The sequence below is a fragment of the Nicotiana sylvestris genome, chromosome 2 (genome assembly GCF_000393655.2).
Source record: "Nicotiana sylvestris chromosome 2, ASM39365v2, whole genome shotgun sequence".
Lineage (NCBI taxonomy): Eukaryota > Viridiplantae > Streptophyta > Magnoliopsida > Solanales > Solanaceae > Nicotiana > Nicotiana sylvestris.
Window position 1 is genome coordinate 8,571,456 of NC_091058.1, and position 13,939 is coordinate 8,585,394.

General features: G+C 37.4%; 1 protein-coding gene across 1 annotated transcript; it reads right to left on the reverse strand.

The window, feature by feature from the left end:
• Positions 1-4,023: 4,023 nt before the first annotated feature.
• On the reverse strand, positions 4,024-13,420 carry LOC104211153 (ABC transporter B family member 19). Its single transcript, XM_070162903.1, has 11 exons — positions 12,906-13,420; positions 12,753-12,807; positions 12,144-12,319; positions 11,494-11,694; positions 10,457-10,716; positions 10,041-10,357; positions 9,707-9,952; positions 9,631-9,644; positions 7,630-8,287; positions 7,292-7,533; positions 4,024-5,482 (listed from the first exon to the last, which is right to left on the reverse strand). The coding sequence occupies exons 1-11, from the start codon at positions 13,149-13,151 to the stop codon at positions 4,274-4,276; spliced, it is 3,624 nt and encodes a 1,207-aa protein (XP_070019004.1). The 5' UTR covers positions 13,152-13,420; the 3' UTR covers positions 4,024-4,273.
• Between the last annotated feature and the right edge of the window lie 519 nt (positions 13,421-13,939).

Sequence of the window (13,939 nt, forward strand, 5' to 3'; positions counted from 1 at the left end):
TTATGTGATAAAGACAAAGGAAAAATTATATTTATACCGATAAGCAACCGCCAAAGGTAAAAGTGCAGAGGTGAAAATACCATAATTATGATAACTGGCACTTCGTTAATAGTGGCACCGTAAAAACCTTGAAAAAGGGCTGCAAAAACTGCAGAGCCAATGGAAAATCTACACGTGCATGAAGTATTAAATAGAAGTGACAATTGAAGCGTCAGTTTTGTCATAGCATTAATGGTGACAAAAATTCTCGTTTTAATGAAACCCACTTCCCAAATATTCAATTGATGAATAAATGGAAAGTGGGGGACTATCTGTATTGGGAAAAATTGAATTTTTATATGTTGAAACACGTGGACTGGTCAAATAGTCAAAGAATTATAAAGAGTCACGAGCAGCAATAGAAACGAGCAAAGGCAAAGGAAGAGGCACGGGAGGACATTTAAAGGATTCAGCGCCCGTACCTATTTAGATCATTTGTCAAAAGGAACGGATCTGACCATAATAAAGAGTGCAGATACGGAATTCGATAGGCATTAAATACCGGATACGTTAGAGAATTTGTATTGATTACAATGATTGTGTAACGTAACATTTAATGTCTTTAATTATTCATAATAGCCTCATTATGATTTGAAGGAAACGCATACCTTCAAGACACCTATAAAAGGGAGGTATCTAATCACTTGTAAGGACAGACACAATTGAAATATACTCTGATTCACTTGTTTTTCTCCTGATTATATTCTGGTTACTCCAAATTATTCTCTTCTACATATTCTTTTGATTATCAGTAACCCGCGTTCTTCTAAATTCTAGCTTTGACTAAAATTCTATTTTTTGGTTAAACAAACCTATTTCCTTTTTGGTCTGTTCCAAAAAGAATGATCTCTTTATAAATTTGAAAATAATTTAGCTTAGATTTTCAATTTTGTCCTTAATGAAAAGCTTTTATAATCACACAAATACTCTGGACTCCATTTTGACTTGTTTAGGGCCACAAATTTCAAAAGTTTTTATTTTTTCTTTGACTATATATAGTAATTAGAGCTAGCTCCGTCAAAATGTATCTTCTCAAGAGGCCAGCCCAATCCATCCTGCGAGTTGAGTAGGGTAAGGTTGGATTTTTTTCAGCTTATTAAAATCTGAAGCTTTTCAACCGAGCCATATTCAGCTGCTAGCCTCAGTTAATAATTTTGAGTAAATTGCTTTTGAAAACAACAACAATTGAAGTGTTAGTCCCCAAGCTAGCTCGTGGGTCGGTTAGAACTTTGTTGGGCTAGAATTTTGCAAGCCCCTTCAAGTGAAGGATTTTGCTTGGTCGGGCTATTCCATTCTATAGCTCGATAGGACTAGCCTAGATTGGGTCAACCCATTTTGACAGCTCTAAATTAAGGATATGTACATAAATATACCTTAATTAATTATCTATATTTTACTGTCAAGTTGGAGAGTAGAGCATCTATGTATAAATATAGTGATTCATCGTCGTGACTTGACTCTCTACCATATTTATTTCCTGTCCACCTGTAACGAGGATCTTTCAGTTGAATTGAAAAATGTTAATATACCTTAAGATTAAAGACTGAAACTAACCCTGATACTTGTGATTTTGATCTTGCCATTGCAATCAGGAAAGGGTAAAAGTTTCCAAATCATGGAGGTTGGAAGACATTATTAGGTTAGGGATCATGCGGAAAATGATACATAAGACGAGTCAAATGTGCCAAGGCACAAATAACTTCACTTGTTGCAGCTAATAATCGATGCTGAAAGGGGGTGGGTCCAAATTATTTAAACCTCTACAGTGCTACACATTACTGCTCTCTGGTTTTACTGCCATCAACCCATAAGTCTTTGTTTTCTTCTTTGGTGTCTAAAAATCTAGTGAACTGTAAACACACAGACTCACAATTTAGAAGCTACAGAAATTCACTGATTGGAAGCCTTTTTGAGTTTCCTTACAACAGATTCACGGACGCATATGGGTTGTCCTTATAAAGTTTTTTTAGTGAATGCAATTATCACTTTCATAAAACTGACTCTTTTCACTTTAGCCACAGAGAGAAGCCACTTAGCCAGAGTCCTTATTGTTGACACTGTAGATTTAAACATGGTAGGGTCACTACTTTGAAACACAGAGTGAGCAAACAGCCTTCTTTTATACTTCTTCTTTAACTTCATATACTTTCATTTGATGTTGGCATTTCATGTTCTTCTCCCCCTACTTTTGTTTTTTTAACAATAATTCAATCCATCTGGACCCAATGAATATGTCTCAACTTCTACTTTGTATATCTAACTAGATTCTTGACAAAATGGAAATAGACAAGTCCGAGTAGAGAATTAAGGAACGTACAAGAAGATGTTGGTCGGGTTACGCTTAGTAGATTAGTGGTAATTATCACTGCATTTTCATTTATCCTCGGGCTGTTGGGACAGCTCGAATAGCTTAATTTTCTCTCAGATAACCAAGTTGGACGAACGATTTGCACGTCAGCATTACTACCGACCTGATCCATTAGTGATTAGACCTTCCTTAGATTAACGTAACCACATGCATGCTTGAGTGTGGCGCTTCCGTAAAGCAAGTAAAGCAACCGCTTTAGGCCCCACATTTGTGGGGGTCCATTTTTTTACACCTAATATACTATGTATAAGTTTAAAAAAGAGTTCTGTAAGGTGAAAAAGTTTGATTTCTTTCTTTAACAAATATATACAAGAAGGATTTGCAACTGTTATGATTTCTACCAAGGAAATTGCACTTGAAATGAATTTTGAACCTAAATTTCGTAAGAAACATGTGATATATAAGAAGTAACAATTTGATGCGAATGTTGATAATAAAATCTCAAAATCATTCAAAGAGTCCTTTAGTGTTAATTACTTTTATACACAATAGACAAGGCTATCTTTTCACTTCAAAATAGATTTGAACAATTCGAAGTATATGGAAATATTTTTGGTTTTCTATTTGGCAGTAAAAATTAAGATCACGAGATGTTGAAAATTTTTAAAAAATATTTCTTCAATCTTGAATGTTCCTTAAAGCATAATAATCAATTCGATATTGACTGTTTAGATTTATTTTCTGAACTAAAAGTATTAAGAAAAATAGTACAATTAGAAGAAAACAATTTAATTGATACATTTAATAAAATAAAAGATTAAATTTTTTTCCAAATGCATAAATATCTTATGGAATAATGTTCATAACTCATGTTATCGATGCTTTAGGGGAAAGAAGTTTTTAAAATTAAAATTGATAAAATCTTACCTAAGAACAATAATATCACAAGAAAAGTTAAATGGATTAGCTATATTGTCAATTGAGAAATACTTATTAGAAGTTATTGATTATAAGAAAATTATTAATAACTTTGTATCTAAGAAAAGCTAAAAAAAATAGACTGCAAATAGATAATAAAAAAATTAAAAGTTAAGGCCCCTCGTAAAGTTTGGCTTTAGGCCACAAAATTCGTCTGGCCGCCCCTGGTGCAAGGGCGACTAGATGCATGACGTCCGGACAGACGTGACATGACCTCAGGCTGAGAGCTTGGGCGCAACTTGGGTTCTAAGACTAAGCTCCCGTTTGGCCATAAAATTGTCGGAGTTTTTTTTTTTCAAATATCTGTTTGTTTATAAATTTTAACCATTTCTGGCAGATTTTGATAATAAAATCTTAAAATCTCAAAATATAGCTCTAGAGTAATTTTTGAAGTTTTACCCTCACAACACTTCAAATTCTTTTCAAGTAAAGCATGTCCAAATACAATTTCAATTTCAAATTCTTTTCAATTGTTTTTCTTGAAGAAAAGGTGCTTATCTAAAACAACAAATAACACCAGAGCAAACACATGCTGGAGAAAAAGTTGGAAGGCAATAAAAGTTAAGTTGAGCTGGAAAGTTAAAAAAAAAGTGGTGGGTCTTTTGCTTTTTCAGTGTTAGAAAAACTTGAGAAGATGAAAGAAAGGGAAAGCAAGCTAATGAATAATCCAGCCAGATATAGAAAAGCTCAATACTCCGTGGATAACAATATTTTAACATATAATATTCTCCATAGGGAATAGAGTTGGAGACTTTTCCGATGATATAATATTGACCGTGACATTCCCATATCTACAACTATCAGCATCATCATCATAATCAATAAAAGCAAATGAAAGTAACAGACTAGGACCCAAACATTGTCACTCCCCCAAAACACTAGGCCATGTTACTTGCTTCCATAAAAATAAAAAAGGAAAGAAAAAAAGAAATTAAATTCTTCAAGTTATCATATCCGGTGGTGTTGTAATTGCAATAGTCTAGAATATGCACCTTCTGGCCTGCTGATTAACTCAGAATGGCTACCTTGTTCAACAATGCGACCATCTTGCACCACCCCGATGCTGTCCACATGACGAATTGTTGATAATCGGTGAGCCACAAGTACAGTGGTTCGACCTCTCATCAACCTTTCGAGTGCTTCTTGTAACACACATTCGGATTCAGCATCAAGTGCACTTGTAGCCTCGTCGAGTAGGAGAATTGATGGATCTTTAAGAACGGCCCTAGCAATTGCAATCCGTTGTTTCTGTCCTCCCGAGAGTTGAACACCTCTCTCACCAACTGGGGTCTTGTAACCTTCAGGCAAACCACTAACAAATGTGTGCACATTTGCTGCTCGGGCCGCTTCAACAACTTCTGCTTCTGTTGCACCCTCTTTACCATAGGCAATATTCTCAAAAATGCTAGCTGCAAACAGAGCTGGCTCTTGTTGCACCAACCCAATTTTAAGCCTAAGGGATTTCAAGTTTAATCTCCTTATGTCTTTCCCATCAATCATAACTTTTCCACCGGTTGGATCATAGAACCTTTCAATTAAGGCTATAACGGAGCTCTTTCCCGAGCCACTTGCCCCCACAAGAGCTTGGCTTTGGCCTGCACGAATCCTAAGATTGAAGTCCTTGAACACTGAAACATCCGGTCGTGAAGGATATGCAAAATCAACATGGCGCAATTCAATATCCCCTCTAATTGATTCAACTGGATCAGCTTCAGTGTCATCAGGATCAACCCTGGTTGAGCGATCAAGAATGGAAAATACAGAACCAACAGCTTCACCACCCCTAACAATCTCGGGTGCTAAACTGACGGTTTCAGCAACTGAATTGGCCGTGATCACAAGGACTACAAAGACCTTAATCACCTTAGAGAAAGTCGAGACCCCTTTGCTAACAAGGTGCGCGCCATACCACAGAATCAGAGCCTCAGAAGCATAAAGAGCAAGTTGTGATATACCAAATAAGAGTCCTGACATTTGGCTGCGTCGAAGACTTTGCATTTGTGGAACTCTAAGCTCTTGGGAGAACAAAGAGATGATCTTTTCTTGAGCATTGAAAGCTGCTACAGTTCTAATATTGCTTACTCCTTCTCCAGCAATCATGCTTGTCTTCGCATGCGCTTTGGCTGTGTCTCCCGCAAAGCCTTTCAGTGATAGTTGCTATATCATGCATGAAAATAATGGAATTAACAGTTAGAACACTTTTTATATACATGAACTGCAATCTAGTACGTAATACTGAAAGAAGAATGGTGGCAAGAAAAAACTTTATAACCATGCAAATACAAACTATGCTCTCATCTCACATGCTAATGGGCCCACGTTTAGAAAGTCTGTTTCAAACTAGTAAAGTCAATTTTTTTCTAGGTGTCTCAAGTGGTAAATCACACACAACCACCTCTAGAAGTAGTACTGTTATTTTCTCAGTTAGGGTGAAGCATTTGGTTGATAGGGGACATATTTATGTTTGGAAGCTTCTGAAATTAGGGAATCGTTAAAAGAAAAGGAAATGAAAGCCAAGCATACGGACAAAAATAATTGTTTATCCCTTCTACATGCTACTCACTATTTAAGTTATTGAGCTGCATAAGATCTGTGACTCAAAACTCAGCTAGCTAGCACATGACTGGCATTTCTGACAGTTCTCCCATAAAAAATGCATATATGAGCAGTAGAACGATAAAAGGTGGCTCCAGTTTGTCAATATACAAGATGATCACGGGTAAAAGAATCTCTGCTACTTCTGAGACTCTGGCATGAATATCTAGTAGCCCAAGAGACTAGAAAGTCAATTATTCAGTCTAACCCATTCCCACTCCTGTCAATTTTTTCTCTGCCATTCACTCTTTGGACGTAGTTTTATTTTATTTTTACCTAGACAGCAAAAACCAAAAATAATAGTAATTCGAGAATAGAATTGGAGCCCTGGCGTAACTAGTAAAGTTGTCGTCATGTAACCAGGAGGTCAGGGGTTCGAACCATGAAAACGACCTCTTTGCATAAATGCAGGGTAAGACTGCGTACAATAGACTCTTGTGGTCCGGTCCTTCCCCGAACTCCGCGCATAGCGGGAGATTAATGTGTCAAGCTGCCTTTTTTAGTAATTCGAGAAGTGGACAACCAAAAGAAATAACTCGAATTTAAAAAAAAAAAAAAAAAAAAGAGAGAGAAAGTGTTGCTCAGTGACATTGGTATTGATGGGTGATGGGGAGTAATAGAATCTTTACAGTTTTTACTGGAATTGCTAGTAATAGGTGAGCTTTTAATTATGGGGTACTTTTAAAGCGAGTCTCGAAGAACTAAAGCAGCAGAATCGGAGGAAGCACATGCAATGCACCAGAATGGTACCATATTCTACTTACTCCTCTTGTCCTATGCTACTTAGAAAGTACACGGAAGCGAGATTCCAAGCAACAACCACTTCAAATTTTTATTAATTTAAATTTACATTAATGTAATGAATTTTTATACTACCAGATTATTAATCTCTTTTTTTTTTGACAGTTAGTTATCTAGGTGACTTAACAATGTGATTTTTTTTTTACAACGTCAAACTTTTGTTATTGGCCTCTTTTTCGTTTTCTTGAGCCGAGGGTCTATCGAAAACAGCATCTCTACTCCATTTGGATAGGGTTAAGGTTTGCGTACACACTACCCTTCCTAGACCCCGCACTCGCACCTGTGGCTGGGTTTTTATTGTTGTTGTTGTAACTTTTGTTAGTAGAGAATCTTAAATAATTTACCATTGATGAAGATTCAGCAGCTCAGAGTCCAAAATATAATCTTGTAAAATCATTTTATTTTTCCTTTTCCATTTTTAGATTTTCTTTAAAATGCTACTAATAGAATCGGACATGCTTGCTTTAATAATTTCTTGAAAAGGCCAACATGGTATTTGAAAATGGGAAAAAAATACTTCTAATTAGGTGCAATGCTTTGAATGAAATAAGGGATTAAGTATTTTTTTACCTGAGCAAAATTGGCCAAGACTAGAAGCGGAAATGTGGCAAGGATGAGAAGTGAGACTCGCCATTCGACTATAAATGCAACTATAAATGAAGTGAGAAGAGATGTCATATTCTGTAGTATAACGGAGATCCTCTCCGCTATGGCAGATTTAACATCTGCAGCATCTGTAGCTAAGCGAGCTGCAAGTAGACTTGAATTGTTCTCCTCCTCATCGAACCACCCCACTTCATTCCTCAAAATTGCTGAACAAGTTGAAAGTAATAAACTTTGCTTAAAATCTTGTCATTATAAACTACTTTAAAATAAATATTTTTGAACGGGATGACTAGAGAAAATACCTGCCAACATCATCCTCCGCACCCTGGTAGTGAGATTTTCTCCCATAATACTAAAGAAGTAATGCTGTATTAAATATGCTACAACAGCATAAAGGCCTGCCCCAATGTAAATGAAGACGTATTCCTTTGTCTTTCTTTCCATGCTTGCAGGATTTCTATAGTAGAATACCTCAATCATGTTACTCATCACAATAGCAAAAGTTGGACCAATAAAACCAGAGAGAACAGACCCTACGGCTCCCATGATTGAATAAGGCCACTCGGGAGCATTTAGTTTGAGAAGGCGGCAGAAATAGCCCTGTGGTGCAGGATTTTTCCTCTCTGTTTCAGCATTAGAAATCATTTCGATACGTCCATCTGCACCGGTACTGTATGAATAGCTCAAATTCCTTAAACTGCCAGAGCGAAGGCTTAGAGATTTTGTTGATAGTGAACTGCTTAAACGAGATGAACGTGTACGACGAGTAGATGGATTTGAGAAGTCTCGGTTCCCAACCATTTCTTGGAATCTGATTAAAGAAGAATAAGCCCCACCTTTGGCAATCAGCTCTTCATGTGTTCCAGTCTCGGGTTCATGCCGGGGCGATCTACCACAGAAGCTATCCACCTTATTAGGAGGATGGTGGAACAGTACAGGGATAGGAAGAAGGATCTCCACATGGTGTTTATTGATCTGGAGAAAGCGTACGATAGGGTTCCTAGGGAGGTCTTATGGAGCTGCTTAGAGGATAAAGGGGTCCCGGTTGACTATATTAGGGTGATTAAAGACATGTATGCTGGAGCTAAGACTCGGGTTAGGACAGTAGGAGGCGACTCTGAACACTTTCCAGTTATTACGGGGTTGCACCAAGGGTCTGCGCTCAGCCCATTCCTATTTGCCCTGGTGATGGATGCACTGACTCATCATATTCAAGGGGAGGTGCCATGGTGCATGCTATTTGCTGATGACATTATTCTAATTGACGAGACACGAGGCGGCGTCAACGAGAGGCTAGAGATTTGGAGACATGCTCTTGAGTCTAAAGGTTTCAAGTTGAGCAGGACGAAGACGGAATACCTCGAGTGCAAATTTGGGGTTGAGCCGACGGAAGCGGGAGTTGAAGTGAGGCTTGACTCTCAAGTCATTCCCAAGAGGGGTAGTTTCAAGTACCTTGGATCGGTTATTCAGGGGATCGGGGAGATTGACGAGGATGTCACACACCGTATAGGGGTGGGGTGGATGAAGTGGAGGTTAGCGTCGGGAGTCTTGTGTGACAAGAAAGTGCCACCGTTACTAAAAGGTAAGTTTTATAGAGCAGTGGTTAGGCCTGCCATGTTATATGGAACTGAATGTTGGCCGGTAAAGAACTCACACATCCAGAAGATGAAAGTAGCAGAGATGAGGATGTTGAGGTGGATGTGCGGGCATACAAGGATGGATAAGATTAGGAATGAAGATATTCGAGAGAAGGTGGGCGTGGCCCCCATGGAGGACAAGATGCGGGAAGTAAGACTCAGATGGTTCGGGCACATTCAGAGGAGGAGCACTGATGCACCGGTGAGGAGGTGTGAGCGACTGGCTGTAGTGGGCACGCGGAGAGGTAGAGGGCGACCTAAGAAGTATTGGGGAGAGGTGATCAGACAGGACATGGCGCGACTTAGGATTACTGAGGACATGGCCCTTGACAGGGAATTATGGAGGTCGAGCATTAAGGTTGTAGGTTAGGGGAAAGTTGTGAATATTTCTACAGCACAATAGAGTGAGACTAGCCAGTTAGGAGTTAGACTAAGAATGTCATTGGTCGTCTATTGATGCAGGGCTTTACCTGCTAGTTTTTACTATACCAGCCATCTATTTCGTATTTCGTATTCTGTATTTCATATCTCTTATAAAGCTGTTATTTTATTATGCATTTTTATGGTACTAATATATCGTCTCTTGTTGCTTTTTTTGAGCCGAGGGTCTCCTGGAAACGGCCTCTCTACCCTTCGAGGTAGGGTAAGGTTTGCGTACATATTAGCCTCTCCAGACCCCACTTGTGGGATTATACTGGGTAGTAGTTGTTGTTGTTGTTGTTGTTGCTCTAGGAAATTGAACGATAAGTCTTACACCAACTAACCTGGGTGTTGTATCCATTAGGAAGCAAGGTAATAAAGCTATGTGCATTGGCAGCAGAGGTAGCAGCCTCAACTTCAGCCATAGTTGCATCAGGCTTTCCATACAGTATGTTCTCAAGTATGGTAGTAGCAAATAATGCAGGTTCTTGATTCACAAGGCCAATCTGATCTCGCAACCATCTGAGCTGTAATGTCTTTATGTCCACATTGTCCAGCAAAACTTGGCCTGCACGATCAAAACCATATTTTAGATGGAATAACTGGTAAACAACTACAAAAGTTCAAATATTAATGTGGCAGAAGTCTTAGATTACCCTCATTAGGATCATAAAATCTTTCTATGAGCGAAACAACAGTGCTTTTCCCTGAGCCACTGCCACCAACGACTGCTACTGTCTTTCCAGCAGGGAAGAAAATGCAGAAATCTCTGAAGATAATTACATCCGGTCTTGAAGGATAGCTGAAGGTCACATTTTTGAATTCAATATTCCCATTGACCTCAGACAGGCACTTTCCATCTGCAAGATCCTGAACAATGGTAGGTTTCTGCTTGATGATTTCCATTAACTTGTATCCAGCTGCTTTTCCTTTACTAAATGCACCAAGATTGGAAAATGACTGACCCAAACTCCTGTAAAAGCCAAGGTTTGAACAAACCAATAATGGGTTACATGCACTGAGTTAACATGAAAATGGAAGTGATAACTATAAACAATGTACAAGGTCTTACATCCCACCAACAATGGCTGAGAAAATAGCAGTAAATGCCTTCCCGCCATCAGATTGTCCATTCCTGATGAAAACCCCGGCGTACCAGAAAACAAGGGCCCACGACATGCATGCTATTCCATAGGTACATCCCAAACCCAAGCCTTTGGCCATGCCAGCCTTGTATCCGAGCTTTAATGTGTTCTGAATTGCATCTGAATATGAATTGAGGGCTTTGCTCTCGCCCACGTATGAGTAAACTGTTCTGACTTGTGCAATTGCCTGAAATGACAGTGTAAACGTCATAAACCAGAAGAACTAAAAATCTGAAGAAAAAGAGCCTTTGCATTTTGTGCAGGTTATAGAACAAACAATCATAGCAGGCCCAAGAGGATATCAAAGGTATGTCTGTTTTTAGCAATGGATTAGACATCAAAAACTTTCAAGATAGTGATATAGAAAAGGATATCAAAAGTATATCTGTTTTGTGTGACATGCGAAAATTTGCAGTCGAGAAGATTTGGCTGTTTAAGTTTATTTTATTTCTAGAACAAATCTAAGTCATCTTATTTAAATTTTGATAAAGCAATCTAAATCAATTGTCGAGTTCTCGTGCAAAAACTCCTGTCAAAAAACACAAACCAATATTATACATTTTTAATTAAAACTTCTGCAACCAAAAATCAAACTTGTAGTTTTACAAACACATTTTGGTAAGTAAAAGTATAAAGATAACTTTCATAATTAAATCACACCAGAAAGATAACTTTCATAAAGTCACTTTAGAAAGATTTTGCTTTGATAATTAGAACAGCATGCTAAAAAAGGACATCCAGTGGCCAAAGGTACTCAAAAACCGAAAAAGAGATGGTGAAACTTTATCATGGCTGCACTATCACATGTAGAAGGATTATTTCATCTTATGGTTTTCACTAAAATTAAAGTTCAGTGACCATTTTTGTTTTCACTAAAATTAGAGTTGAAGAAAAATAGCCACTATTTTCACTAAAACGGGTAAGAGTTTAACTGCTATACACTAACAGGTTGATCATTGATTACCTGCTCGGCAATGATACCAGCATTGGCATAGGATTCTCTGCTTTTGGAGGTGAGACCAGTGAGAGTATAAGCATAAAGACCCCCAGCAAAAGCAATTCCAGGAATTACTGCCACACTAAGGAGAGCCAACCTCCATGCTGACACGAAACCAACTACCAACCCGGCCAAGAACGTCGAAAGGTAGTGGATGAAATTGCCCACCTAAAGTTTTAACGTAACAAATGTTGTTTCACATCAATTATTATTCATAACCATCATTAAAGTAAAAAAGATACAGTTAAACTAATTTGGCATTATCACCAAAATATAAGGAAAAGCTGAAGAAAAAGACGAGCATTCCGAAACAAAACAAAAAAAACCAAGAAAATAATGGCGTATGCTAGTAAGTTTTTGCTAACATGTGCCAAGGAAATGTAAGAATAGTTTTCTGGGACCCACTTTGAATGAAGACTGAACACATATCATAATTCATATGTACATAAATTTCCTTGTTTAGCCTTACAGTTATGAATGCTACTAGATTTCACCGTTGCCCCTTCTGAAATTTTACTTAAATACTAGTGCTACAGTGTTGGCATTGAATGAAAAAAAATGTGGGGTATGAAAAACATTAATATTAACACAGAAAAAATTAATAATGAGAAGAGGACCTTCTCACTAATGGCATCTTGGACCAGTAGAGTATCCGTTGAGACGCTGAAAACAATATCTCCTGTTCTAGCATCTGTGTCAAAAAACCCAACGTCCTGTTTCAACACTGCTTCTAAATATTTCTTCCTTAGTGCACTTACTTGCCTTTCTCCAGTATACATCCAACAACCAATCTCTGTATAGAAAATTAAAAATATTCTTTGCTTAAAAACACAAACAAATAAAAAAGAGGAAAAAGAAAAATGGGTGTGAATTTTTTTTAACTGTAACACAGATGTAACAGATCCATGATAGAGACATGTGATAGGGATAATATAGAATAAAGAAAATACATGGGGAAATTGACAATTAAAAGAGATAAAAGACAGAGAGACGGTCCACGGACCACGTGCAAGCATGAGACCTAATCTTCGCTCCTACTGATCCAGTGTGAACTGGCTATAACTTAGCATAAATACAAACACTTGTAACTTTTTAATATCAATACTATTTGTATACAAACAAAATGTGTTCATTCGAGGCAAAGTTTGTTTCAGAATACCCATAAACTTTTTAAACTTAAAATATGTAAAAAATGAAGGGAAAAAAAAGTAGATCACTGAGCTCACCTGCGTAGGATGATGCACAAACTATCAACCCAAGATACACGAAATACAGAGCATACTGCAATTTGTAACCAAAAAAACAAAATCAGATCGATTAATTGTTAATGGTTAAAAAAATACTTATATTAATAATAAAAATTAATTTGATAAACTAACCTTTGATACTTCATGAACCATTTTGTGCAAATCCATTTGATTTTTGCCAAAACCATTAACCATTTCACCAAAAAGGAGAAAGAAAACAGGCATAGAAGAGCCATGAATAATAGCTCCAATACTTCCAGAAATCATTAGAAGATAATCATACTTATCAGCAAAAGAAAACAACTGATAAAATGGAAGACTTTGCTCTTTCTTCTTCTCTGCCTCTGGCATTGGTTTTCCTTCTGTAGTCTCCGCCATTGAACTTTAAAAAAAAAAATCTCTTAGCTCAAAAAAAGAACTGACAACAGAAATAAACAACAAATTATGTTGACATCATTCAGAGATCTGTGCTATAAAGCAGAGAATTTAGAGATTGAAGAAGAGAAATTGGAAGAGTAATTAAGTAACTGAGTCTGAGTGAGTGAGTGGTTTTTAGCTCACAGAAAATGGAGAGAAAGGTGTAAGACCAGTAGTCAAAGGGAATGGGGAAAAAATAACGTAAAAGTGTGCGCAAGTGAGAGTGAGACGTCGTTCACTCCACCAAAACTATACTTATATATAGCAGCAGAGATTCAGAGAGTGGGACTTATATTGATTGCTGGGGGGTGGGGTGTTTTTGAGGTCTTATTAGTAAATTTATTTTTCATGTTTTAAAATCACAAAAATATACTGTACCGCTTTTTTTTTTATTTTTTGCAAGTTCTTTTCATACTTTTTTACTGAGTTCAACGGAATCTAGTGATCTTTTTCTCTTTTTCACTCTGCCCTGCGGCTTCGATATCTGCGCTTCCTTATGGCATACTGCCACACTGTGCCAATAATTTCCGTTGTTTATTTCCCATATTTTAAATAAACTTCATTGAAATCTTTAAAGAGAAGCTGGAAAAAAATGCTTTTCTAAATTAAAAAAATAACGTCAGTGATCTCATTATTTATAAAAAAAAATTATGTATATCAGTATCCTCTTAATTGAAAATACGCATACACACCATGAGGGGTTTCTCGTATGGTCAGCGCCCTTTAGTTACAACCTCAGTATCGTGGGT

Excerpts from the sequence above, each read along its gene's own strand:
- LOC104211153 (XM_070162903.1), bottom strand. The coding sequence starts at position 13,151 with ATGGCGGAGACTACAGAAGGAAAACCAATGCCAGAGGCAGAGAAGAAG. Across the intron at positions 10,358-10,456 it reads TCAGCCATTGTTGGTGGGAT|GAGTTTGGGTCAGTCATTTT; the intron begins GTAAGACCTTGT and ends TGGCTTTTACAG. Across the intron at positions 5,483-7,291 it reads TCTTGGCCAATTTTGCTCAG|CAACTATCACTGAAAGGCTT; the intron begins GTAAAAAAATAC and ends TGCATGATATAG.